At 35.6% G+C, this 25419-nt stretch overlaps 1 protein-coding gene across 4 annotated transcripts; it reads right to left on the reverse strand.

Annotated features, from left to right (window-relative positions):
- Positions 1–8637: 8637 nt before the first annotated feature.
- LOC134236118 (ras association domain-containing protein 9-like) lies at positions 8638–24283 on the reverse strand. 4 transcript variants are annotated; one of them, XM_062718297.1, is made up of 3 exons: positions 24101–24283; positions 18406–18446; positions 8638–10291 (listed from the first exon to the last, which is right to left on the reverse strand). In XM_062718297.1, exon 3 carries the CDS (start codon positions 10289–10291, stop codon positions 8687–8689), a length of 1605 nt encoding a protein of 534 aa, XP_062574281.1. In that variant the 5' UTR covers positions 18406–18446; positions 24101–24283; the 3' UTR covers positions 8638–8686. The 4 variants fall into 4 exon arrangements, with proteins under 4 accessions (XP_062574281.1, XP_062574280.1, XP_062574279.1 ...); XM_062718296.1 differs by lacking the exon at positions 24101–24283 and adding an exon at positions 21101–21368; XM_062718295.1 differs by lacking the exons at positions 18406–18446; positions 24101–24283 and adding an exon at positions 15801–15822.
- Between the last annotated feature and the right edge of the window lie 1136 nt (positions 24284–25419).

A 25419-nucleotide genomic window follows, 5' to 3' on the forward strand; every position in this document is an offset into this window, starting at 1 on the left:
CAACGCATGTGACTTATTGTTATCAGGTTTTTTTCTGCCGTCGTGCGCTGTGCATTGTGCGTTAACATTTGAACATTTTCAGCTTTTCTCTGTAATCCCTCAACCATTTACAACCAATTTTGGCATAAAGCATCTATGGGTGAAAGGGAGATTTTAATTCATGGTCCCTGCCCTCCACCCCCTAAGGCAAGAATGCTTGGGCGAAATTACTACAATTGATGAAATCTTTAAAAATCTTCTTTACTCATTAACATCAAGCCGTCAAACTGTTGGCATAATTATTATTAGCATTGACTCCATACCAAAATTGTGAAATTCATTGTCCCAGGGTCAGGGGCCCTAGGGTTAGGACAGGGCTATAAAATTTATATTAATTTATAATCTCTCTCACTTCGTTTGTCCGAATATAAATTAATTTTTATTCTGTATTGAAAAAATAATCAACTCATATGTATGGAATGCTGCTCGTCAGAACGTTTATTACAAATTTAACACATTTGTATTCATTTCAACACACGTTATTTTTAATCATTAAATAATACTTATATACATACATATATATGTGTGTGTGCCTAATTTACTCGTATCCATTCTTTACACGTTCTGTACGAGCGATAGAGTAACTTTTTAAGCACGCACCTGCTATTTATACAAACTGTATGACCATGTCACGTGACATAAAAACCACACAGATCCACCACTCTGTTCACAAAGGAAATACCCATAACGACAATAATAATAATAATTATGAAATGCATTTACTCTTTGAAAATATTTCCCTCTGCCCCTGGATATTAAACAAACTAACTACATGCAAAGTTGTGATGAGGAAGGGTATTCTCTCCAAAGTTTTGAAATTCGTGACCCAAAGGTCAGGGGTTCCGGTGTTACGGTGGGGCTATATAAACTGTAAAGTTTATATTCATTAAAGAGGCTGAGGGGTGGCAGCCATTTTTAGACTATTTTGATCTCCTTTAAAAGAAGAGATCCATATAAAGATATACAAAAATGATCAAATTTTAAAAACTAAAATGTATGAATTTTTTCTTTGCTAAATGATAGTTGACAGCTTATGATACCGTATCTAAAAAATAAGTTAAAACTGATGGTTAATTTGTGGTTAATTTGTTGTCCCCCTGCCTCCTTAATTCTTTAAAAAAAATATTCTTCTCTGCTCCTGGATATTAATTAAACTAACTACATATAGTTGTGTTCTTGTCGTGTTCTTAAGTGAACCTCTAGCATCTCGTTAATATGCATTTTATCTCTACCCACTGGTCCGCCCTTGTTTTCTTTTTAGGTGTCTGTTGGTTAAGACGGGTCTAGAATCGTTGATGCTTTATCTCTCTGCATTCATATAATATTTCTTATGTCTGATTTCTTTAAAAATGTACAACAAAGGGGACCACTGGTCTCCCTATTTATGTACAATACAAGGTGACATCTGGTCCCCCTTGTGATGTAAAATATAGAGTGACCTAAGGTCCTCATAATGATCTACAACATAGGGTGACCTCTGACCCCCTATTGATGTATAAGGTGACCTCCGTTTCCCCTTATGATGTACAATATAATCTGACGTCTGCTCTTGTACAGTATAAGGTGACCTATGTTCCCCTTTCTGTTGTACAATATAAAGATGACCAAAAGTCTCCATAATGAAATAACATATAAGGTGACATTTGGTCAACTTATTGATGTACAATATTAGTTTACTTCTGGTCCACCCAGTAACGAACGTCAAAACTGAACTGAAGGCTCTGTCCCCCTACTGATGTACAATAAAAGGTGACCTCTGGTCCCCCTACTGTTATCTCCTACTGATGTACAATATAAGGTGTCCTTTCGTCCTCCTAATGTTGTACAATATAAGGTTACCCCTGGCCCCCTACAGTTGTACTATAAAAGGTGACCCCTGGTCCCCCTACTCATGTAAAATATAAGGTGACCCCTGGTCCCCCTACTGATGTTCCCTACTTATGTACAATATGAGGTGACCTCTGTTCCCCCTACTGATGTACATAAAAGGTGTCCTATGGTCCCACTACTGATGTACAATATAAGGTGACCTCTGGTCACCATACTGGTGTACAAAATAAGAAACCCCAGGTCCCCTTACTGATGAATAATATAAGGTGTCCTCTGGTCCCCCTACTGATATCCCCAACTTATGAACAATATAAGATGTACCCTGGTCACCCTGCTGTTGTACAATATAAGGTGTCCTTTGGTCCCCCTACTGATGTACAATATAAGATGACCCCTGGTCCCCCTGCTGATGTATGATATAAGGTGACCTCTGGTCTCTCTACTGATGTACAATATAAAGTGACCCCTGGTCCCCCTACTGATGTACAATATAAGATGTGCCCAGGTCTTCTTACTGGTGTACAATAAAAGATGTCCCCTGGTTCCACAACTGATGAAAATATAAGGTGTCCTTTGGCCCCCCTACTGATGTACAATATTAGGTGACCCCTGGTCCCCCTACTGATGTATGATATATGGTGTCCTCTAGTCCCCCTACTGATGTACAATATAAGATGACCTCTGGTCCCCCTACAGATGTACAATACAGGGTTACCTCTGGTTGATGTATAGTGTAATATTAAGTGTCCTCAGGTCCCCTACTGATGTTCAATATAAGGTGACCACAGGTCCCCTACTGATGTACTATAAAAGGTGACCTCTGGTCCCCCTACTGAAGTCCCCTACTGATGTTAAATATAAGGTATCCTCTGGGTGACCTACTGATGTCCCCCCACTGATGTACAATATAAGGTGACCCCTAGTTCCCCTACCAATGTACGATATATGGTGTCCTCTGGTCCCCCTACTGATGTACAACATAAGGTTACCTCTGGTCCCCCTATTGATATACAATATAAGGTGACCTCTAGTCCCCCTACTGATGTCCCTTACTGATGTACAATATAAGGTGCCCTCTGGTCCCCCTATTGATCTAAAGTGTAATATTAGGTGTCCTCTGGTCCCCTACTGATGTACAATATAAGGAGACCTCTGGTCCCCTACTGATGTACAATATAAGGTTACCTCTGGTCCCCCTACTCATGTACAACACAGGGTTACCTCTGGTCACCCTACTGATGTAAAGTGGTGATAAAAGGTGACCTCTGGTCCCCCTACTGAAGTCTCCTACTGATGTTAAATATAAGGTGTCCTCTGGGTGACCTACTGATGTCCCCCTACTGATGTACAATATAAGGTGACACCTAGTTCCCCTACCAATGTACGATATATGGTGTCCTCTGGTCCTCCTACTGATGTACAATATAAGGTTACCTCTGGTCCCCCTATTAATATACAATATAGGATAACCACTAGTCCCAATTCTGATGTCCCCTACTGATGTACAATATAAGGTGACCACTGGTCCCCCTATTGATCTAAAGTGTAATATTAGGTGTCCTCTGATCCCCCTACTGATGTTCAATATAAGATGACCTCTGGTCCCCTACTGATGTACAATATAAGGTTACCTCTGGTCCCCCTTCTGATTTACATTATAAGGTGTCCTCTAGTCCCCCTACTGATGTACAATATAAGGTTACCTCTGGTCTCCCTACTGATGTACAATACAGGGTTACCTCTGGTCCCCCTATTGATGTAAAGTGTAATATTAAGTGTCCTCATGTCCCCTACTGATGTTCAATATTAGGTGACCACAGGTCCCCTACTGATGTACTATAAAAGGTGACCTCTGGTCCCCCTACTGAAGTCCCCTACTGATGTTAAATATAAGGTGTCCTCTGGATCCCCTTCTGATGTCCCCCTACCGATGCACAATATAAGGTGACCTCTGGTCCCCCTACTTATGTACCATATAAGTTGACCTCTGGTCCCCCTACTTATGTACAATATAAGCTGACCTCTATTCGTTCTGCTGATGAACAATATAAGATTACCTCTGGCCCTACTACTGATGTACAATATAAGGTGTCTTATGGTCCCCTTATTGATGTTCAATATAAGGTGACCTCTGGTCCCTCTACTGATGTACAGTACAATATTAGGTGACCACTAGTCTCCGTACTCATGAAAAATATCGGGTGACCATACGTACTGATGTACAATATAAGTTGTCCTCTGGTCACCATACTGATGTACAATATAAGGTGACCCCTGGTACAACTGCTGATGATCAATATAAAGTGACCTCTCATCCCTTACTGATGTACAATATAAGGTGACCTCTAGTCCCCTTTCTCGTGTTAAATATAAGGTGTCCTCTGGTCCCACTACAGATGTACAGTACAATATTAGGTGACCACTAGTCCCCGTACAATATAAGGTGACCTCTGGTCATCCTTCTGATGTTAAATATAAGGTTACCTCTGGTCCCCCTATTGATATACAATATAAGGTGACCTCTAGTCCCTCTGCTGAGGTCTCCTACTGATGTACAATACAAGGTGCCCTCTGGTACCCCTATTGATCTAAAGTGTAATATTAGGTTTCCTCTGGTCCCCCCTCTAAGGTGACCTCTGGTCCCCCTACTGATGTACAATACAGGGTTACCTCTGGTCCCCCTATTGATGTAAAATGTAATATTAAGTGTCCTCTGGTCCCCTAGTGATGTTCAATATAAGGTGACCACAGGTCCCCTACTGATGAACAATTTAAGGTGACCTCTGGTCCCCCTACTGATGTCTCCTACTGATTTTAAATATAAGGTGTCTTCTGGGTCTCCTACTGATGTCCCCTCCTGATGTACAAGATAAGGTGCCCTCTGGTCCCCATATTGGTCTAAAGTATAATATTAGGTGTCCTCTGGTCCCCTACTGATGTTCAATATAAGATGACCACAGGTCCCCCTACTGATGTACAATATAAGGTGACCTCTGGTCCCCCTACTGATGTCCCCTACTGATGTACAATATAAGGTGTCTTCTGGGCCACCTACTGATGTACAAATAAGATGATTACTGGTCTTCCTACTGATTTAGAGCATAAGATAACTTTTGTTCCCCCTTCTTATATAAAGTGCATTATAAGGTTTCCTCTGGTCCCCCTACTGTTATTCAATTTAAGGTGACCTCAGGTCCCCCTACTTATGTACAATATAAGGTGATCCCTGGTCCCCCTACTGATGTACAATATAAGGTATCCTATGGTCCCCCTACTGATGTTCAAAATCAGGTGGCCTCTGGTCCCCCATATGATGTAGAAATGGAAGATGACATCTGGTCTTCCTTTTGATGTACAATATATGGTAACCTATGGTCGCCCTAAAGATGTGCGAAAAAAGTGACTTCTGGCCTCATTAACTTTTTACCTGTGGTATTCGCATAAAGATTATGGAAACAAGCGGAAGTCTTATATTGTCCATCAATAAGGATTTCATACTTCACAAATTGTAGTATATGAATGAGACAAAGGTAATCTTATGTTGTACATTATTACGATGTTATTGAAAGTTGTAAGTTGTAATAATTTAAAATCATGACATGTGTAGAATTATTTTTTCAAATCCTCTCAAAAAAAGGAATTGCGACCCTAATTTTTTGAACGAGGAAAAAGTGCACAATTTCTCCGAATTCTCTAAATGTACATGTATGTAATTGGAATTTGGAGGATTAGTCAACTTGCTTGTCTTCAAATACAGTATATGTATCCCAAAGTTCAATAACAATTGGTGCATTTTTTAAATTTTATTTCCTTTTTTTAATGTAGTTTTGACGGGTTTGTGAATTTGATGTGTTAATTCCAGGGAAAGGGGAGGAGAACTCCACACAGCCCGAAACTTTGTAATACAGGGTGTACATCTTCTTTGTAAGATAAATAAAAATCAGGGATTTCCGGCAAAGAGTGTTAAAGTGATGATGTCGCCTATTTAAGCATGACCTCATAAGGAAGACAAAAGAAACATTAAATAATTTATTAACAAATAATTATTCCATTATGATAAAGGATTGGTGAAAAGTCCGAGCGAAATGAAAAGGGGGTGGTAGGGGGCAAAATCTTCACCCCCCCCCCCCCCCCCCCCCCGCTTGTTAGAGATCTGCGAATGCAGAGACTGGACGTACGTCGTTAACTCTGAGTCGCTCACTATCAGTAAGGAGATCAGAGGTTAGGCACTGTGTTATATAGATACTATAACCTTACATGGAATAATAAAATCATAGGGGAGACCACAGGTCACCCAATGTAATCCATAAATGTTAAACTCTAATATATCATATATCTTATAATATTGAAGTTAATGTTGCTCAGCAACCCCCCTCCCACTCTTCGTTTTCTAATACCCATCACAGATGGTTATTCCCTTGACAAAAATAAATTTTCTGGTTTTTTTTTACACTGAAAAGGCTTCACAGTATCACGATTTATTCTATTTTCACTTTACGTATGCAACGCACTACATTTTGTAGCGGAGTAAACAGACCCGAGAGACGTGAACTGCGCGGGGGACCTAAGGTCCTAGTTCAGCGTACGTTTATGTTGACATGCAACTTATTTATGTTGACATGCAAGATAAATATGTTGACATGCAACTTATTTATGTTGACAGGGAAGATGAATATGTTGACATGCAACTTATTTATGTTAACATGCGACATATTTATGTCGATATGCAACTTATAAGTTTCATGTCAACATATTTATCTCGCATGTCAACATAACCAAGTTGCATGTCGACATAAGTAAGGTGCATGTCAACATAAATAAGTTGCATGTCAACATAGATAAGTTGCATGTTAACATATCTTAGTTGCATGTCAACATATATATCTTGCATGTTAACATAAATATGTAGCATTTAGCATGTTGGATGTCACATGAGGGCATAATTTGAGAATTTTTGAAGATTTTTTATAATTTTTATTTTATTGCAATTTTCTTGCATGTCAACATATTTATGTTGCATGTTGACATATTTATCTTGCATGTCAACATATTTATCTTGCATGTCGACATATTTGATAGAAAAATAACTTGCACACAAGGGGCAGAAATATGCCACCATAGACAAACCTTTGCTGATTCCGTTGCCAGTATGAATCGGCCGAGGTGTGCCGAGAGGTGATATCTATAAATATGATAATGGGTGACGCAAACCCAATGTGAATGTAGAAAATAAGATGTTCACACGTAAAACTGTTTAGTACAAGAACAAATTTCAAACTATCATAATAAACTATGTTTTAATATAACTTTGCCATCTAGGTCTATTTTTAAAAAATGTGAGAGTGAGAGTGTGTGTGTGTGGGGGGGGGGGGGGAGAGAGAGAGAGAAATAGGCATTGACAAATTAATCGGGTTGTATTTTCAATGGGTTTTTTTCCCGACCAAGTACTAAAATCAGTTTGCACATTTTGATAAATTCATCAAAAACGCTTTGTATACTAAAATAATATTTTATGTCGTTGAGAAAGTAAATTTAAAAAGTTCCAAATTATGGGCAAAATATTTATCTGAATCTAATTAAGTAATTTACTTCAATCATTAATTAAATTCTGTTATTTCAGACTGGTAATGAATTAAGTATTCAAAATACATATATGAGGCTCATAGATCATATGGTCACCTGAAAATTTTATGTTCAATTTGACGAATACATGTACGGTGATAATTATAGAATTATTTTGACTTCTTCCTTGGAAAGTCCAATATGAAGGAGTGTGTATTTAGAGGCAAACACCATAGTGCGGGTATTACTGTCTCATGACAGCATCTAGTTTTATGTTAGTTATAAATTATGTATTTGATAAAACGTCTTCGATATATCTAAACGACAGCAAGAGACTTCTTTTTACTGTTGAAGGTGAATACAATAACAGATCTACTATGAAAGGCAACTAAATAAGTACCCACGAGAATTCCGACATTATCCAGGAAGACTTGATCTCCAACATTTGTATCGAAAAAAATATATGAAACATGCACATTTTTAAAATATCAACTAGGTTTTAAATAAATAATTTTGCAAATAAACAACGACATGATACATGTAGGTAAATTTACGATTTCCATGTTTGTCCAAAAAAAGCAGTTGTCTATGCTGACAAAAGCCCGGGAAATGGTCTATAAAGTTTTGAAAAGTGTGTTTTGATGTTATTAATTTTGATAAAATGTTGTGATTTTCATTTTTCTAAAAGTTCCATGGAGTTTTAGTCTCCATATCTGTTTTTTCACCACTTCTCGAATTAGCTGCAGACCTGTAGCTCGCTGGTCTGAAAAAAAAAATGGAATGGACGACCAGAGATCTGTAGTTTTTCCCGAATATACTGTATAATAATGCTGTACAGTCTCAAGTTCTTTTACTTCTTTGTACCTCTCAAGTTTGTCCTTCACTGTTGTTTATATCTTAGTGAGGAGTAAAGAGGTTTGGTAGAACAGTTACTGTAACTATAGCTATGTACATGTTTGTTTTTTCAGGAATTTTAGGTACATTGCAGTTTAAAAATCCAGTTGGGTTCAATTCAAATTCAGTTTTATTATTGGGTAAAAACAATACTGACAAATGATTTTAAAGAATTCCTTCCTTAGAAAGTGGACTATGGGTTCATTTTCTCTATATTTAATTTACAAGCATGCTTGATATTTAAAATAAAGACAAGGAAAACATCAATTGAATAATAATTTTATCAAATTTCTGACAAATATTGTCAATTAATATATTTTATCTTCTTTGAACACAAATGGTGATTATACTTGGAAACAATTTATACAAGGGTTTCTAATAAATTAGGAGATTCGTCACTGTGCATGGAACTCAGTCCAGTGTCTGAATTGGAATCATTTTCGTCTACGCTCTTCGTGCACGCAAATGACCGATCCCCATTGAGACTCGTCAAACTGCGAGTAAAATCGCTACATTTACGGGGACTTTTGTAGGCATATATCTCCTTCTGAATCCGTTCACTGATAAGTTCATCATTGTCCAGAGAGGTGGTGGCAGGAAACTGAAACAGAGGGCGGGTTTGGTTGAATTTATTTGAGAACCTGTCTCTCTGATTGGCTGAACCAAACTGTGAATCGTTAGACGTATTGTCTGTATCCACTGAAAATGAGTCCTCCGTGTCAAACGAGTGTTTCTTTGTACTACTCTCTCCAGCCTCGTGTTCGTAGCTCCCTTGTGCGCATGTGTTGATCTGGTCTTCCTGTTCTTGCCACTCCATTATGGCGCCAATATTAACGTAGTCAGCATCATTGTCATTTGTGCGCTTTGTTGACTGGTTGATTTTGGATTCGGTATGATGGCTTATTGGTGTGCTCGTGTGGAAGAAATCTACAGTTTGGTTATGTTTCTGTTTTGGTAACTCCTCGACAATTTCATCACATTTTTCTAAGTATTCCAGCTCTTTCTGAAGTTGTTGAATAATATCTTGCTTTTGATGTAAAACTCTATCACAGTAGTCAATTTCTTTTGTAATTTCCACTGCTTTATATTTCTGCATCATGTTTGCGGACACTATGCGGTTTAAGTCCGCCTGCAGATTGGCAAGTTCGCTTTCGAGATTTCCGTCCGTTGCATTTGTATTGTACATATCGGCATTATGAAATGCGTCGTTCAACGTACTCTGTTCATGAATTTGCTCGGAAAGGTCCATTATCTTCGATTCTTCATTTTGAATTTTGTCGTCGAGTTGAATCACGCGCTCACAGAACTGAATATACATTTCCAAGTTTTCAGGCTCCACATTTCTCAAGAATTCCGTCATACTATCATCCTGTCCTGAATTAAGATAAGCTTCTTGGAGGTAGTTCTCGCCATCTTTGGCCACACGGCACTCGTGCAGTTCGGATTCAATATGGTAAATCTTTTGGTCCGTGTTTTCTATCCTGTGCCCTATGTCGTGTAATCTCCTTTCTTGTTGAATCACTAATTTCGCCAGTTCTTCCATCGTCTTCAGACGAGATTCCGAGTTACTATTTCGCTGGTCTGTTCTTGACTTGGAATGTCTGCGTGGTTCCCGCTCTTTATGTTTAGTTCTTCGATGTCGTCTGCGACGAGAGTGAAGAAACTCTCCGTATTCACCGATCTCGTCGGCGTGCCTCATTGTGAGTTGGACGCTACACTGCTCGGCTCCCCATGCCCGCCAAATTTTGAGTATTTTGGTTCTTCCCTGTAGAGGTCTTTCCACATCTCGCCACCGCTCGTAAATAGTGTATTTGTCTGTGTTTTCTATTTCATGTTTACCGTCATTGTAGAGTAAAGCGTAAATGACGTCATCACACGTAGTTCTCTTCGTCAGGCCCGTGACCCATTTCTGTGTTCCACAGACCCAGACAGGAATTTCCACGACTAGCTGATCCGGGTATTCCATCTGAAATAGAAACAAGACAAACTGAGTAAACACGCCATAACACAAGGAAATGGGTGTGAAACTTAATTTCACTTGAGGGCTGCGTATTTGAATGCATGAACACTTCACCTGAGAAATGAAATTAGATGTATGCTCCCCTCACTAGACTAAGGAAATAATTCTGAAATCGCGTTATGTGTATCGGATTGCAATATCGGAAATTAGTTCATATTACCACAAGTAGCATCATATCGTAAGAGTGCGTAAATCTCGTAAACTGTCGAGTTTGCAGCCATTTACAAGTGAGAAGAATCAATATAGTTATCATAAAACAACCTGCAAACCTCCAGCATTTTCGCTTTTTCTCATCTCTATTGACAAAGTGCCATATTATCAAATGCGTGGTCCTTTTCTTTCAAATGCAGTTTTGACTTTCGAAGTTAAATATTAATTTTCCTCTCAAGGGGGCGTTTATGCAACAAGCTTGTATTTGTGAAATGAATAAAAAGCCATAATAATTTACATTCACTATGCTATTATCGTTTTAGAATATCTTTAATAATATCTCAAGTTTTGTACACAGTGAATAAAGTGTTGACTTTTGATAGAATTTTGTGTCAATTTTAGCATATCGGGTATATGTTGGACCCACACCCCCTGTTCAAACCTAATCTCATTACCTCTCGTAGCACTGTTGCTTATTGACACATCTTTGATAATGTGTCAATAAAACGGGGATTTTGTAAATATCGCCAATTTTATCACACCGCTAACGTGTAAATTTCTCTACAAGATTGTAATAAAGGTCTTATTCAATAGGTGCAATACAGTGAAATTCTATCCATAGTTCCACAACGCTAAATGCAATTATTTTTATTTCTGTTAAAATTCTTATGAACAATTTCTTTACTATTTAAATATACGCAGCAAAATGTTTAATTTTTTTCTAAATACAGGTAAGAATAATTCTAACCGAATTAAACAAAAAAAAAATGTTGAAACGGTGGTTTACATAATTCTAAAAGTCACTCAAAGGACAGGTATTTACATAAAAATACATGAAAACTTATATGCATCATAAAAATCTGAATAGGAATAGATAAATTGGAAGTGTTTAATTTGCGTCTTCGAAACTAGATGCATTCTTTCCAACAAATACAATATTTACAGATCAAATTTCTCTGGCAAAGCTCTGCATGTGTTGATAATACGAGAATATTAAATTATTGCGTTGCGTCACATACCACAAGTTGAAGAAAGAAAATCCAAATACAAGAACAAATTCAGACATATCTTCTTCACTTAAGAATCCTGGCATATCACATTATATGTGTTTGTTCATAATTCAAAATATCATTTGCATGGAATATCATTACTGAAGTCTCTATTTTTTGCTCTACACATATAAGCATTAATTTTGAAAAGAAAGCGGCGAAATCGGATTACGAAGTCTAAATGTGGTTTAAATAAGCCTGTTCAGGTTTGGAGGAATTAATCTATTACACCCTAATTTATTTTTAACTAACTTACGAAAGAGGATTAAGAGAGAGGGAGTCGCTGATCTGAAATCATTTTGTTGGCTGCCAAAATTACCTTTTTAGCAAAAACAAGAAACATGGAATTAAAAAAGATGTTGATTTCTTTCTCAAATCTAAATTTTTGTCCAGCTCTTAATATAAAATTAAATAATATATAATCCTTTCAGAGTCAACCTCAAAGAAAAATAAAATTCCAACAATTTAAGGAATAAAATCATATGGGTCCCCTTACTTGTTATAGGAGAATCCTTTTAAATCACGTTCATCGTTCAAATCAAATCAAAGCATCCTTTCGGTTTTTAATTAACTCCTTGCCTGATGGACACATACTTAAACGTTTAAGAGAACTCAGCTGTCAACTTAACCCTCAAATACTCGGAATTCCTCGAACAGATTGAGTGACGGAGGTTTGATGACGGGTGTGTTTTACAATGGTACCACCCTTTGCTGAGATTTAATGTCCACAGTAAAGGCCTTATGTAGATACAAGTTAAACAAGGCCAAAAGATCAATGTTTGCTGTCCATTCGATCTGTTTAAATTCCCTTCATCATTCCGGATCGTAAATTAGAAACAATTTTGCATTCTTTGTTTACAATAGCGGTTTACGGAGTATACAGAGAGATACAAGCGTGTTAGTGCATATTAAAAATAGCGGAATTCTATTGACATGAGGTCACGCCAGCCCCTGATTGAAATCTCCAGAGTTCGATACCTGAACTGACTGATGACAATCGCCAACCTAAGACAATGTTCCGGTGGTCCGAGACTAATTTGTTTCCGATAAGAAAAGACAAGGCTTTGTTTTTGGCGAAGGACCACCAAACACAATTCTGTTCATTTATTTTTTGGGAGAACCGCAATAATGTTCTATATAGTTAAAGTATTGACTTATTGCCAATGTTACCTATTGTTCTCGAGAAATTTATCGCCCTAATGGAAGTATTATCAACATACCTGAAATACACAGGAAAGTCAGAATGAATGCAAAACCACGAAGTAGAGAAATTAATTAGATAAGCACAAGAAATTACAATTCGACCAGCCCAGACCCTTATTCTTATCCCACGATCTATGTCTTGCATGAATTTCTCCTGAGCCAAATACCATTTCTTGAAGGAAAAGAAAGAATTAGCGAGAGAAAATCGAAGATTACACTGATTATATAATAAGACCTTAATTTTCACGTGGTGTCTGTATTTGTAAGAAGTGTACAGTTTAACACCTTTTAAAAAAGGGAGATAACTCTTATCTATAGGGATGATTTCCGGTATTTTGTTGTCCCACTGAGAAAGGATAATTATCCAATTTACCTTTGACGGGGTCAGACCATGGGTCCTGCCCGCTGCCTTTCAGGGGGTGATAACTACATTACTAAGGTGTTAAGTGCCAATGATTTGGTCTGACGAGTTCAATTATAACGGATCAAGGGGTACCTCTCGCGTATTGATTTGATCAAAAATTTATTTAGCAACTGTCTCTGATATTAATAGATAATTCATATGTCCAATAACCGAAAGTGCTAATTTCATTATAAATCAACTAAGTATATTATTTGCATTCTCTAGGAATTGTCATTTTCTCCGAAACAAAATAATTTAAAGTCAAACACATGCATGTTATGGAAGGTTTTACAAATGATACAGTATTATTGAAAGAAAGTAGAAAATATACATCATGCCAAAATTAGCCTTTTCATTTCTGTCAAGAGAAAATTTATATGGGGCGCTGTCTGCATCCGCGCCCCTGGGTCCTTGTGGTGTCAAGGGATATGTCGTTCAACTATAACTCGTGTTTTTGGAAGTCTCAATAAAAACATTCTCACTTTGTTGACAAAAATAATTTATAACCTTTTATAGAACTTAAGTACTGGGACAGCTGTCGCTGCTTATTGAATGTACAAACATACTCATTGAAGAAATCAATCAACTAATGGCGCTGATTTGATGTTCTACATTGTAAAGTAGGATTTGCCAACATAATCTGATTTCTAATCGCTCTACACAAGACATCGATCCCTGATCAAAATTTAATTTAAGCTCCACTTCAACTTGTCAAGCGATTGACGGACCTCTAAAGAGAATTAATAAAGACTGGCAAAACCTTTTACAAACCAAAGAACATGGACTTACAGCAGATCCTTCTGTAAAAATTAGATTAAGTTAAGCCACAATTGACATTATTCTCAACCAGAGTTTTATATACCCGCCTTTAATCAGCCTATAGTTTGTTTTTAAAACAGTGACGTGTTTTCTTATTACCTATGTTTATACTTTAAACAAAAGAGACGTTAAGCTTATGACGACATAAGCTGATGCCTCGCTGCAACATGAAAATTCTGGTCGATTCAGGCTCCCCGACTTAGAGAAAAATTATTCAGGTCAAGATACATGCATGTCATAAAAATGGAGGTTTAAATTTTAAACTGATGTCATAAGTACAAAGTAATAAAATTGCACCTCGATTCATTTATCAATACATGTATTAGGAAAGGTGATGTGTGGTTATTAAAATAATAAATCAGAATTTCAACCAACCTTTAAATAAATATCCTAGTTTATATCGAATTCAGTAAGAAAACTCCATTACACGATTGGAAAGTTTGATTCAAATGAACGCTAACCGTAATGGAAGTTATTAATCCAATTCTAACTCCAGTATATTCAGAACTTGACACACAGAGAGGAAAAATATCTACATATACCAGTTTCCTGCTTTGCAAAAGAACATGACACAGTACAGTTTATGTCTAGCGTGGGTCTGCACCCGTTCAGTGGCTAGCTAGTGAGATAACGCCCGCACTAATTTAATAAAATTCTCAAAACGCATTAAAGTGTCAACTCACGTTAAAGCTCCGTTTAAATATCAGAACAGAAATTTAAAAAAGATACAGGGACCTGTGTTCGGCATAAAATTATGGGGAGACCGTATAATTAAACGTGTTAAAAGTACAATGTAACAAATGGCCCTTCCTAAAGACTCCTCCCGAGGAATCTTTGTATAAAACACCAGTCATGGTTCGATGTAACAAGTGTCACTCCCAAGAAGAAACCCCTCCCGGAAATTTATGTAAAAGTGGGCTAAATATAATACTTTAATTCTTTAATCTTTTTAGTGGACCAAAAATGTTTCCAAAATCATTCAGAATAGTTGAATTCAGAATATCATTCGATTTTAAGTTATATCTATAAAAATTAGTTTCAATGAACTCTTGCTAGCACTTTTAAAAGGTATCTATTAAAAAGTCATAATAACGCCTTTCTAACATTTACAACTGTATATTATAAAGCCTAACCACTGGTTTTAATACTTTTCTTAACATGGGTCATGACATTAGACGATATCTTCCTCACAAATTTCACACTACACGGAAAAATGTAATTAACTCTGCTATGAAGAGATCAATATGACAAAAGTATGGATTTGTCATACCAGTTGGAGGAAATCAACGTATATTCAAGGTTGAAATTACCTAATAATAATGAATACAAGAAAAATCAACCAATCCTTTCCATTCAGAATTAGCCTTTTCTGTGGCTTTTCCAACCGAAATAGAAATATTTTATTTTTTATTTCAACAAGACACCTTTTATATTTGGAAAGAATGCATTCAGACCAAGAAACGAAGGGGCGATCTTTGACTTCGTCCGTTATCATTACCCAGACAATTTGAATGATTTAAGTCTTAAAACTACTATGACTCAACGGTTCAGACTTTGTTTGTATATTTATTATTCCTAAGATTAAAATTTTGAAATTATTGTTGTTAAAAGTATTTATAACAATTTTAAATTTAATTAACATTGATTTACATATAGAGATGAATCATATGCTATGTTCTACGTACATTATATTCTTAAAGATTTAAATTCGTTAATAAAGACAATTTACAAACATAAGTGAACAAACGTCATTCCATCGTCAAAAATTATAATACTATCAGGCAATATTTGAAAAATGAAAAATAATTATATCTAAATAAATAAGTCTTACCATTGAAATACACCTCCTGAAATTTTATATGCTTATATCGAATATACTTTGGTAAATACTTGAAATTCTCTACACGTGCGTTTTTTACATCCCGTGTCAAAACAACTGTCCGTGTGACCAACAGCTGACATCAGCGTACAGTCACGCTGACCTCAGACGATCAATATATATATTATTTCACTATCTATCGTATCGCGCACAGAGCCCCACCCTCAGGCCCCGGGGTCAGGCTTTTGATCTATATCCCTTGGACCTGTTCGTCAAGTATTTGTTACCTTCGATAAATATCGCATTGGAATTTCTGTAGGGACGAGAGAAAATTTTCACCAAAGACAAAATTAAATTGTGAAAAATAGCGTAAACGGTTAGTTCTCAAATTAACATGTCTAGTTCTTGAGACAAAGATAGCCGCTTTGTGGGGTACGGAAAACAATTTAGGCTAAACTGCTCAAAATTTTCTACATTTTATTTACTAGTAATACGACTTCTCATTTTATTGTTGCAGACGAAACATTAATGGTTTGTGGGTCTGTTGTTTGGCGACATTTCATTTACCTAAATAAATGCTTTAACCCAGTGGACGTTTTTAAAATGCCTCTATATTTTACTGTCGTCGGGACATCACAATGAAATAAATTTTACGATTTTTACTTTGAAAATCTACACTGTCACATGCGAGAGACCTGAGAAAGGGTTATATTCCATTACTGAGTGTTATAGGTTTTCACCATTTCCATCCTTTCTCACTTTGTAACCATGGAGACACGAAAAGCGTCTAAAAATGTGTACAAGTAATAAAATTAACTTTAACTTAAAAAGCATAAAACCTGCATCGAATGAATGCACCTTAAAGCATATTCAGTACAAGATTGATATGCATATACATGTTCATGTGACCATATGCATGTGCACTTAATATCCTAATTTGATTAATTCATGCACTTAACAATATCTAATTATTTTACAACAAATACAGATCAAAGAGTCGTATGTACAGAGGGCTAATGATGATAGAAAATAAAAACATGAAATAAAATTAATTGGCCGACAATTGGTGACAAGATTTCATTGAACTCTACATGAAGAACTGCCAGAACTCGTCGCTTTGTCCATTTTTCATCACTTGTCATTTACTTTAATTAATTACATGTTACTCTATTCATCGATCGCAGAGAAACTCATTCTTTTTATGGTTTAAATTGATTGCACTATTTCATGATTATTTGTAGCAAGTCAGCCCGAGGGGTACCAATGCATTTTCGCTATTAATCACCATGCGTGTGGGTAAAAAAGGAGGTATTTCCAGACAAATTATGTCATAACTGACCCCGAGTGGTGAAACTAGAGACGAAAAAGAAATAAAATGTTACACGATTTTTAAAAACTGAAAATCTGGGGAACTACAGAAACTTCCTCGAAGTTAGTTGGATTTATTTTCGCGTTGTTCAGTTAGAAGTATCACTTTGACGTTCTTGACGCCACTTTAGACATCATTAATACTACTACAAGATATAAAATTATATACACATTATAACCTCTTCTGCACAAAGATAATACAACAATACTGTTAAAGTTCTGAATTCATCAGATATTGGCAATATTAAACTTCTCTATTGAAAGGATCCCCTCCTATCTAAGACGCTGTGGTCTTGGGTTACGGTGATATTTCAATCGAACTCAAGCATTACTTAGTTAATCTGATCTATATCTCCTGGTATAACAGATCTAAAACGCCACGGCTTAAATCTGAAATATGGCCAATATTTGATAGGAACTTGGTAGAATAACATCAAGAAGGCATCCTAAAGTGATTAGCTGACGTGTCTATGTAAAAGAACTAAGATTTGTGGTCAATATCGATTTTACAGAGAAATCCTCTTAAGGAAGTTTGCTCCATTCTGCACATGTTCAAACTGTTTAACAGTCTTAAATGGAAGCACGAAAGCCCATTGAACACAAATAGGGAAATGCTAGACGATCATATCAGACTAAATAAATAAAAGATCTATTATCATATTAAAATCATGCGCTTTTAATGTGCACTTTCATTTAGTAAGGTAACATCGTTTCCTAAATTATGCACATTTAACAAGGCTTATCGGTTAGAATTTAACATGTTACCGTTGTAAATTCGCACGATTTTGATCCATTGGGTCGATAAGATGTCTATCACTTATTTTTTTTAATAAAGGATTACAAAATCCGTGAAAGTTGCACAGATATCCCATGTTTTCCTTTGTTTTTCAATAATCAATGTGTTTCAGATAAAAAATATAAAAGCGGCATAGCCCAAGGTTACCCATTTTATCCATGTCTGTATGTAATAACCTTTAGCTTCAGGATGTTGTTTAAGGTTGCCGTAACCATTGATTATATTAAAGATAATATGCACGACAAGCTAGATCTAATAGAAAAATTGATTTTAATGAATTTTTACGACTTATATCAAAACCATGAAAATCAGTGTTCTTTTTTAACAAAAAGGTATATCTATCAATTAAATTTAACATGCATTTACTTTTAGCATGTGCTCTTTAAAAAGCAAAATTTCAGTAACATGGAAGAGTTAAAAACCAAGTTTCGGGAAGTAATTGATATATATTACCTTAGTGTATTAGTCGGCGTCTGGGAGTCGGAAACATCTACCTATATAATTGAATGAAAACAAATTAAGGTATAGGATACATCAAGTATTTGTAAACACAAAACTCTACAAAACGTATCACATAAATTGTGTTATCGTAGCATTAAAAAAAAAAGCATATCGGTTTTATTTAATTTCCATGTTCATTTGATTCTCTATTCTTCTACATTGTACAAAACACGCAACAAAATTGTTTCGAATTGTGTTCAAGTGAAAATACTTAATGTATAATAATGTTGACCAATAAAGGCATAAAATTTGTTGTAGAATCTTAAAAAGCGTATTTCTTAGATCTTGTATTTGAAAAAAAAAAATCAATATTAGACCTTTTTAAAAATATTCGTGTGACAATGGGACCGCGGTTCTTTTCTATCTCCCTTTTTTCTCTCTCTGGGACAAAGTTAATTTTACTACAGCAAAATTATAATTGTACCGGGGTATTTGTCGGAGTGCTCCGTTAATCGTTAATTATTTCATTTCATACAAAAATACACAAAATAGCTTATTGCAGTCAAACAAACCCTTGTCACTTCAAAGGTTAGCAAATACCCTCTGCTTGCTCGGGTTATTCCGGTCTCTGTATTTTAACAAAAAAATCAAACATGCAGTATCCCGATTTATTTGTTAATTCCCAATGTAATTATACCCTAATTTAAAGAATCAATATCTTTGATTTGCTTCATGCAAGTAATAAATTAAAAGCGGGGGACCGTGTTTTTTTGGTTCCAAAATTAACCATTCTTAGGGAGGACACAGAACATTTGGTAAAGAGAGAAAAGTGCAAAACTGGGACAAGAGGTCTGAGAGTTTTTGTTAGTTTTGACGATTCTTGAGAGAGAGAGAGAGAGAGAGATGTCTTAACTCTTCAATGAATGCAGTTGCATCTTACATACGTCTTCGGTGAATTCTAAAATGACACATACTATGCGTACGTCTCGATCTGTATTTTATTGGTCTTATGAACAGTAAATCTTCGCCAAATGAGGAATATTTTGAATCCTCTACAAAACATTTCTCGCGTCACAATGAAGTCTAAGTTTGCCTGATAAGACCAATATTTGCCATTCGCCCCACTTTACGAATATCATTGTTGACAAAACCATCATTAAAATTTATACAACATAGCATCAAAATATCTAACCAGATTGTGTACTTGGAGAATGGTCTACTATTTTTACGATTCTGATAAATGAAACCGCAAACAAGAAAGGGTCACTGACATACCGTCCAGACTAATATGAAAGTATAACCGAGTATATGTGTTTGAGGTATTAGATCAATACGGACAAACAAAGAACTAAGTAATGTTTATCTCTGGTTTTCCCCCAAAGTGTGAAAATATCCCCATACCGTACAATCAAGGATTGGAAACTTCAAGGAGAGCTTTTCATATTTTCAAAGCAAATGTATAACCAAATGTCAAACTTGCTATATCGAAATTCATTTGCACAAGAAGTGCAGTTTTTTTTTTGGTGAACTTTTTTTTCTTTGAACCAAATATTCCAACTTACAGCAGACTAACTGCATTACCAAGAAGCCCCAAAATTGGTCGCATATCTGAACATCTATATAATGTTATGTGATCCGAATATACATGTATCTCCATGCTATTGCCATAACCAAACAGACAGACAGCAACATACATCAGGATTTTAAATGATCTTTTAAATTAGTATTTCCAAAGTCCTCTACCACATACCCTTAATGACCAGAGAGAAATTAGCTAAGAAAAGCTAAGAAAAGAAAGAATTTTGGATATGCTACACATTGATTCGAAAATTAAATAATAAAAGTTTCGGTAATGATTTATAAATATTTTCCGTATTGATAAGAAATTTATTGGTTATGCAATATCGATTTCCAGAAATGCAAAATAGCGATTTCAAGATTAGCAAAAATACTTGACATAAAAAATGACATCATTTATCATATAACCTTGAATATTCTGAATGAATATCCAAATCATTGCTTACAATGACCTTGGCATTCATTTTACGACTTTGAAACAATGTTTTTTAATTAATCTCTATCGTAACAACAAACAAATAAAAATATTAAAATTGCGACTTTCGAAATAATTTTTCAGCTGCAACAACTTATGCATTCTAGATGTGCTAGGTTACTAGACATAGGTCGAAGAAACAATTTTATTCAAAGCTATGGTAACACAGACAAAGAAGACAATGGCGAATGGAATCCGAAATGATTCATCTTAAAAAGCGCGAATTAAAAACATCTTTAGAATAAATAAAACTTAAGACCATTTTGGCAATAATTATTTAATATTTCAGTATGAGCTCTCCATCATTTTGCACAATGGATTTACACAAGAAATGGGTGATTGCCAAAAATCCAAAACAACTTTGAATCTTTTAAGAGTTTGGATCAAATTCGTTGCTTCATTTTCAATCAAATTAATTTAGGCCACAAATCGAATTAAAACTTTTTAGCAACCGTCATAAAGTAAACTTCATATGTGTATTTGCTAATCATTCTTTCATTTCAATATTCAAGATAGAACATTTCTATATAGTCAAAGCTTACTTGCAACTCTCTACAAATCTGTTTTCGAATATCAACAATATTTGTTGTCATAAAAATCGTCAGAATAAACACGTTCAGAATATGTTTTAATTAAATCGTCAAAGATACTTACAACAAAGGAACAACGAACGTAAATTAAATCCAAACTGAAATCAGAGAGTCACAATCCACTCTGGTGTAAGAACACACAACCAATGTACGATAGATCGCCTTAAATCAATGGTTTTGATGCAATTTCGACGAATGACCAGATTTAAAGGTAGACCGCGGCTTGAAAACGAAGCAGTTACATAATCTGGAATTATTGGAATAAAATAACATGATATTTTTTACTTAATATCTATGAGTGTTAGGATAATCCCGCCAGGATCCGCTAGGGGGATTGTTCACCTACAGGTACCAGTGGATGAACGCGGATCAAAAGATATAGGTACATTAATTTAAAAGTTTTATCTTCTTTCGAATCAGAGCGCGACGTTATTTGTGACTTTACATAATTAAGGCTCTTTAATTCCAAAGGTTGTTCCATCTCTCGGTAATAATTGTCAACGGAGCAGATGAAGCGATTTATGGGTTTTAATTGTTGTTCCACTAGTTTCCCATATGTATCCCAAATCAAGAAACTCTGTTAAACCAAACTGTCTCGTGTGTCTTGGTTTTTTTATGCCCTTGGATCGAAAGATCCCGGGGTATATTGTTTTTGTCCTGTCTGTCTGTCTGTTGTCAACTTTAACCTAGTCCATAACTATTGCACTGTCACGGCTAAGTATATACCACTTCAAGTCTACTTCCGACTCCAGAATTGTGTTACCATCGGGGGCATAGTGTTTCACCAACACATCTTGTATTTTCTTGTACTTCATATATCCACCTAGCTGCAGAACTGTTACATTATGGTTTTAAGTATGTCTTTGACCATTAGACTTATATATTATAATCACAATGCTACAGTTCTGCAGCTAGTATCCAACTTGTTAAAATTATGCTTTGAAAAAGGTACAAACTTTACGACACTTTACTGCACGAACGTTTTTTTTGGGGGGGGAGGGGTGTACTTATGGGACATGGAGTAGTTCTGATGAAGGAGGGGGGTTAAACTCAGCCTCCTCTTCCCCCTCACCACTCCCGATTCGTCACCTGTTACACGGGTGCGATTTTAATGAGAGAATGTTAGCCGTCAGATTTGGAAGTGTTAAATCTCTACTATTTCATTGCATTACATCAAAAGGGATCTTAGGATTACACGCGATCCCTCCCTTTGTTGGTTTTCTTCCAACCTTACGTGATGCTCCCGATAGAAATAGGAAATTGGATATGAATTATAGGACTAAATGACTAATATCAACTCCATATCGGTAACAGTCGGGCACCGGTAAATTAACCTATACTGGCGTGTCTATAGAAATAGTCTTATTGAGTTTCCAAAGGTAACACTCAAATGTGCAGCGAGGGTATAAAGGAAATCACGCTACGGTGTTGCGCCTCGTAATAGAGCAGGGCGCAAAAAGCCGATTATTAATACGAAGATCAACAAAGTCAATATGAAACATTGTACAGTATTGTTTTTCATAACACTGGTAATTACAAAACAGTACGTCAAATTGAATTCAACATTTTTGTGAAAAAAGAATAAACATGTGACATAGTGGAATTATTACCATGTTGAATCATCTTTGCTCACAGACCGGAGCGCATGCTTATCGAGTTTTTTTCAGATTTTCAATTGTGTCCCAGTCCTAACCCCAAATACACCCCCCCCCCACCCGAAAACGAAATGGGAGGGGGAGATCAGATAGAGCTTGCAACAGTTAAAGCCACTCAAAACACATAAATATTTAAGGTTATATTTAGAAACATTAAAAAGTGTTATTACGCTATATTTTGTCACCGTCCAATGACCAATGAAAAATAATTGCTAAGATATAAAAAGTAGAAACGCTGCTTTGCAATCTCAGGTACAGGTATGCATTAACTTATAAAAAATTGAAAAAAAAATATTTTCTATAAAAACCGATTTGTCATCTTTTATGTTGAAAATCTATTCAATCTCTGGGTACAAAATGCCTCTAAACATCAATCATCGTCAACTACATGTATTTGTTACGACAGAATGCTCTTAAAATATTAAATTGTACCATATTCAAATACAGTTTCTTTGAACGAAAAAGGCCAGCTTCAGATAAATGTATTTACCTCGAAATACTAAGATTTTTATAACTGGTACACATCGTGTCAATACCTGTCTGTCACAATAGATTCTGGATGACAATCGAGGCCCTACAATATCCCCCGTCCGCCTTTTATCCCCCATTCCCGGGGCTTTATCCTTCTGAAAGGCCTTGTATCGATTTGAATTTCTTTATCACATTCACAGAACCCAATATTTATTTTGCCAGAAAATACAATCTTTACAAAATTTACTTTAAGGTGATAATGGTCGGTTTTTCATTGAAATTTTGACAGTGAAATACTGTTTTATGCTACGAGGTTCTAGATCACACTAGAGGCTACCTGTTTTCCGGTATATATCTTTGATTTTTAAGTCTTTTAACTTTTATCAGCTATGACCAAATGCACAAAAATGTATCAACACATTTGCAAGAAAATTGAGAAATTGATTATCATGTTACAGACAACAACATTGATAAAATTATAAATTTCGTGATATTTTATAAAAAAAAATGTGAAGAAAAAAATAAAGATGCTACTTATTGTTGAACCATACTTGTTGATGTTTTTGTAACTTAAGAGGTTAGCTAAAAGGATGACCACAGTCTCTTCCTCTTCCTGTAGTTAATAAAACCCTATGACTGTATGTATCGATAGGATGAAAGGTAATTCAAGCAAACTTAGACCCGTTATAGAAATCAAACAGGGATCTGTCTGTAGAACGCCCACCCCAAAAATTCCAAGTTTGATTAGAAAATTCCACTTTCTCAAAACTTGACATGGATATTATTATTATTATTATTAGAAAACCTTGGAATTCATAATTGAAATAATTTAAAAAGAAAAAAACTTCTCATAAAATAATCTGATGGTTACACATAAGATTCACTTTTACTAAAATTCATTTAATTTTTACCCAAAAAAATGGACAAAACTTCCTTACCTGTGTGAGTCCGTTATGACAAGTGAGTGTTTAATTTTGTAGGCGTTCTGGATTTTTCTGTAAATATTTCCTAAAAATACACTGTCACTGATGTTTGTTGTTTGAGTTTACATAGGGTCAACGGTATCTATAATTAGTCACAAATCACAACAACTCGCACTCGCTTTTCCAAGTTTGTGAATGAGCATTACCATGTTACGTTATATGCGGCGGGATTTAAATTTAGTGACCCCTACTTAAAAACTTTAAACAAACATTTCGTAAATCAATGCAAATAGCAACACACTAGAGTCACGCAACTTAACTTGATAGCCTTTCTCTTCTTACATGTACCTGTGTAATGGGCGGATCCCATCTCACACCCCCTTCATCTTTTACATACCAAACATAGTGAGAGGAGGGGGGGGGTAAAATCGTAACACACATATAAATTAAGCTAAAAGGTAAAATTCCCATTCGGCTCATCCCCCATACTGTTCCAGTGATACTGACCTATTATAAAACTGAATTAATTGAAAAAAAGGATAGATGGAAAAAATGTTCCTTGTTGGAATTTCAATACATCAAAGGCCTGGCTCATTACGTGGTCCTGAGTAGGTACTACCCACTATTCACCTTTGCCATGGGTCTGTGACAAACTTAACATCTGTTAAATCTGAGTCAAGCACTGTTAAATATTTATGTAGGGTCCCTCAAATGTTTATCCATGAAATTACACGCCAAACATGACTGAGACGTAAATGTCTTTTTAATTCCAAAAATAAATCGGAAAATTCTCGCCCGAAATCAATTAATGCACAATGAAGCCCTGCCCTTTAACATCTAAGATTTCTATGTCAATACAAACCATGACCCATAAAAACTTATGAATGGATAATGAATGAAAATTAGTAATATGTACAAATAGCACTTAAACAGAAACCTTTGAACATTATGTGCTGTTTAACCTCTTTTTTCCCTTCTTTGAACTGATTCAAACGAATTAATATTCCTTGTATTTTTTTTTTAATTCTACTTGATTAACATAAGCATAAATTCAAAGTTTATAACCTTCCAATCCACGACTTGCATTTTGCAAGAACATTTAAGATTAATACCAGTATATCAGAAAATTTTTCATCTAAAAAATAACAAGGTCACCCCAAGATGGAGCATCCCTTGCAAATAGCATATCTATAAATGAAGGCAGCATGCAACATCAATGATGTAAAATACTTCACTTCTGTTTCGTACTTCCCAACTTTTAGATAATCAAGATATGACCAATTTTTAAATTGAGGCAGGCTACTGAAAGATAAGTTGATGTTACATGGATTCAA

Source organism: Saccostrea cucullata, unplaced genomic scaffold, assembly GCF_032062105.1.
Source record: "Saccostrea cucullata isolate Sc308-1 unplaced genomic scaffold, CSIRO_AGI_Scuc_v1 ctg3325, whole genome shotgun sequence".
Classification (NCBI taxonomy): Eukaryota; Metazoa; Mollusca; class Bivalvia; order Ostreida; family Ostreidae; genus Saccostrea; species Saccostrea cuccullata.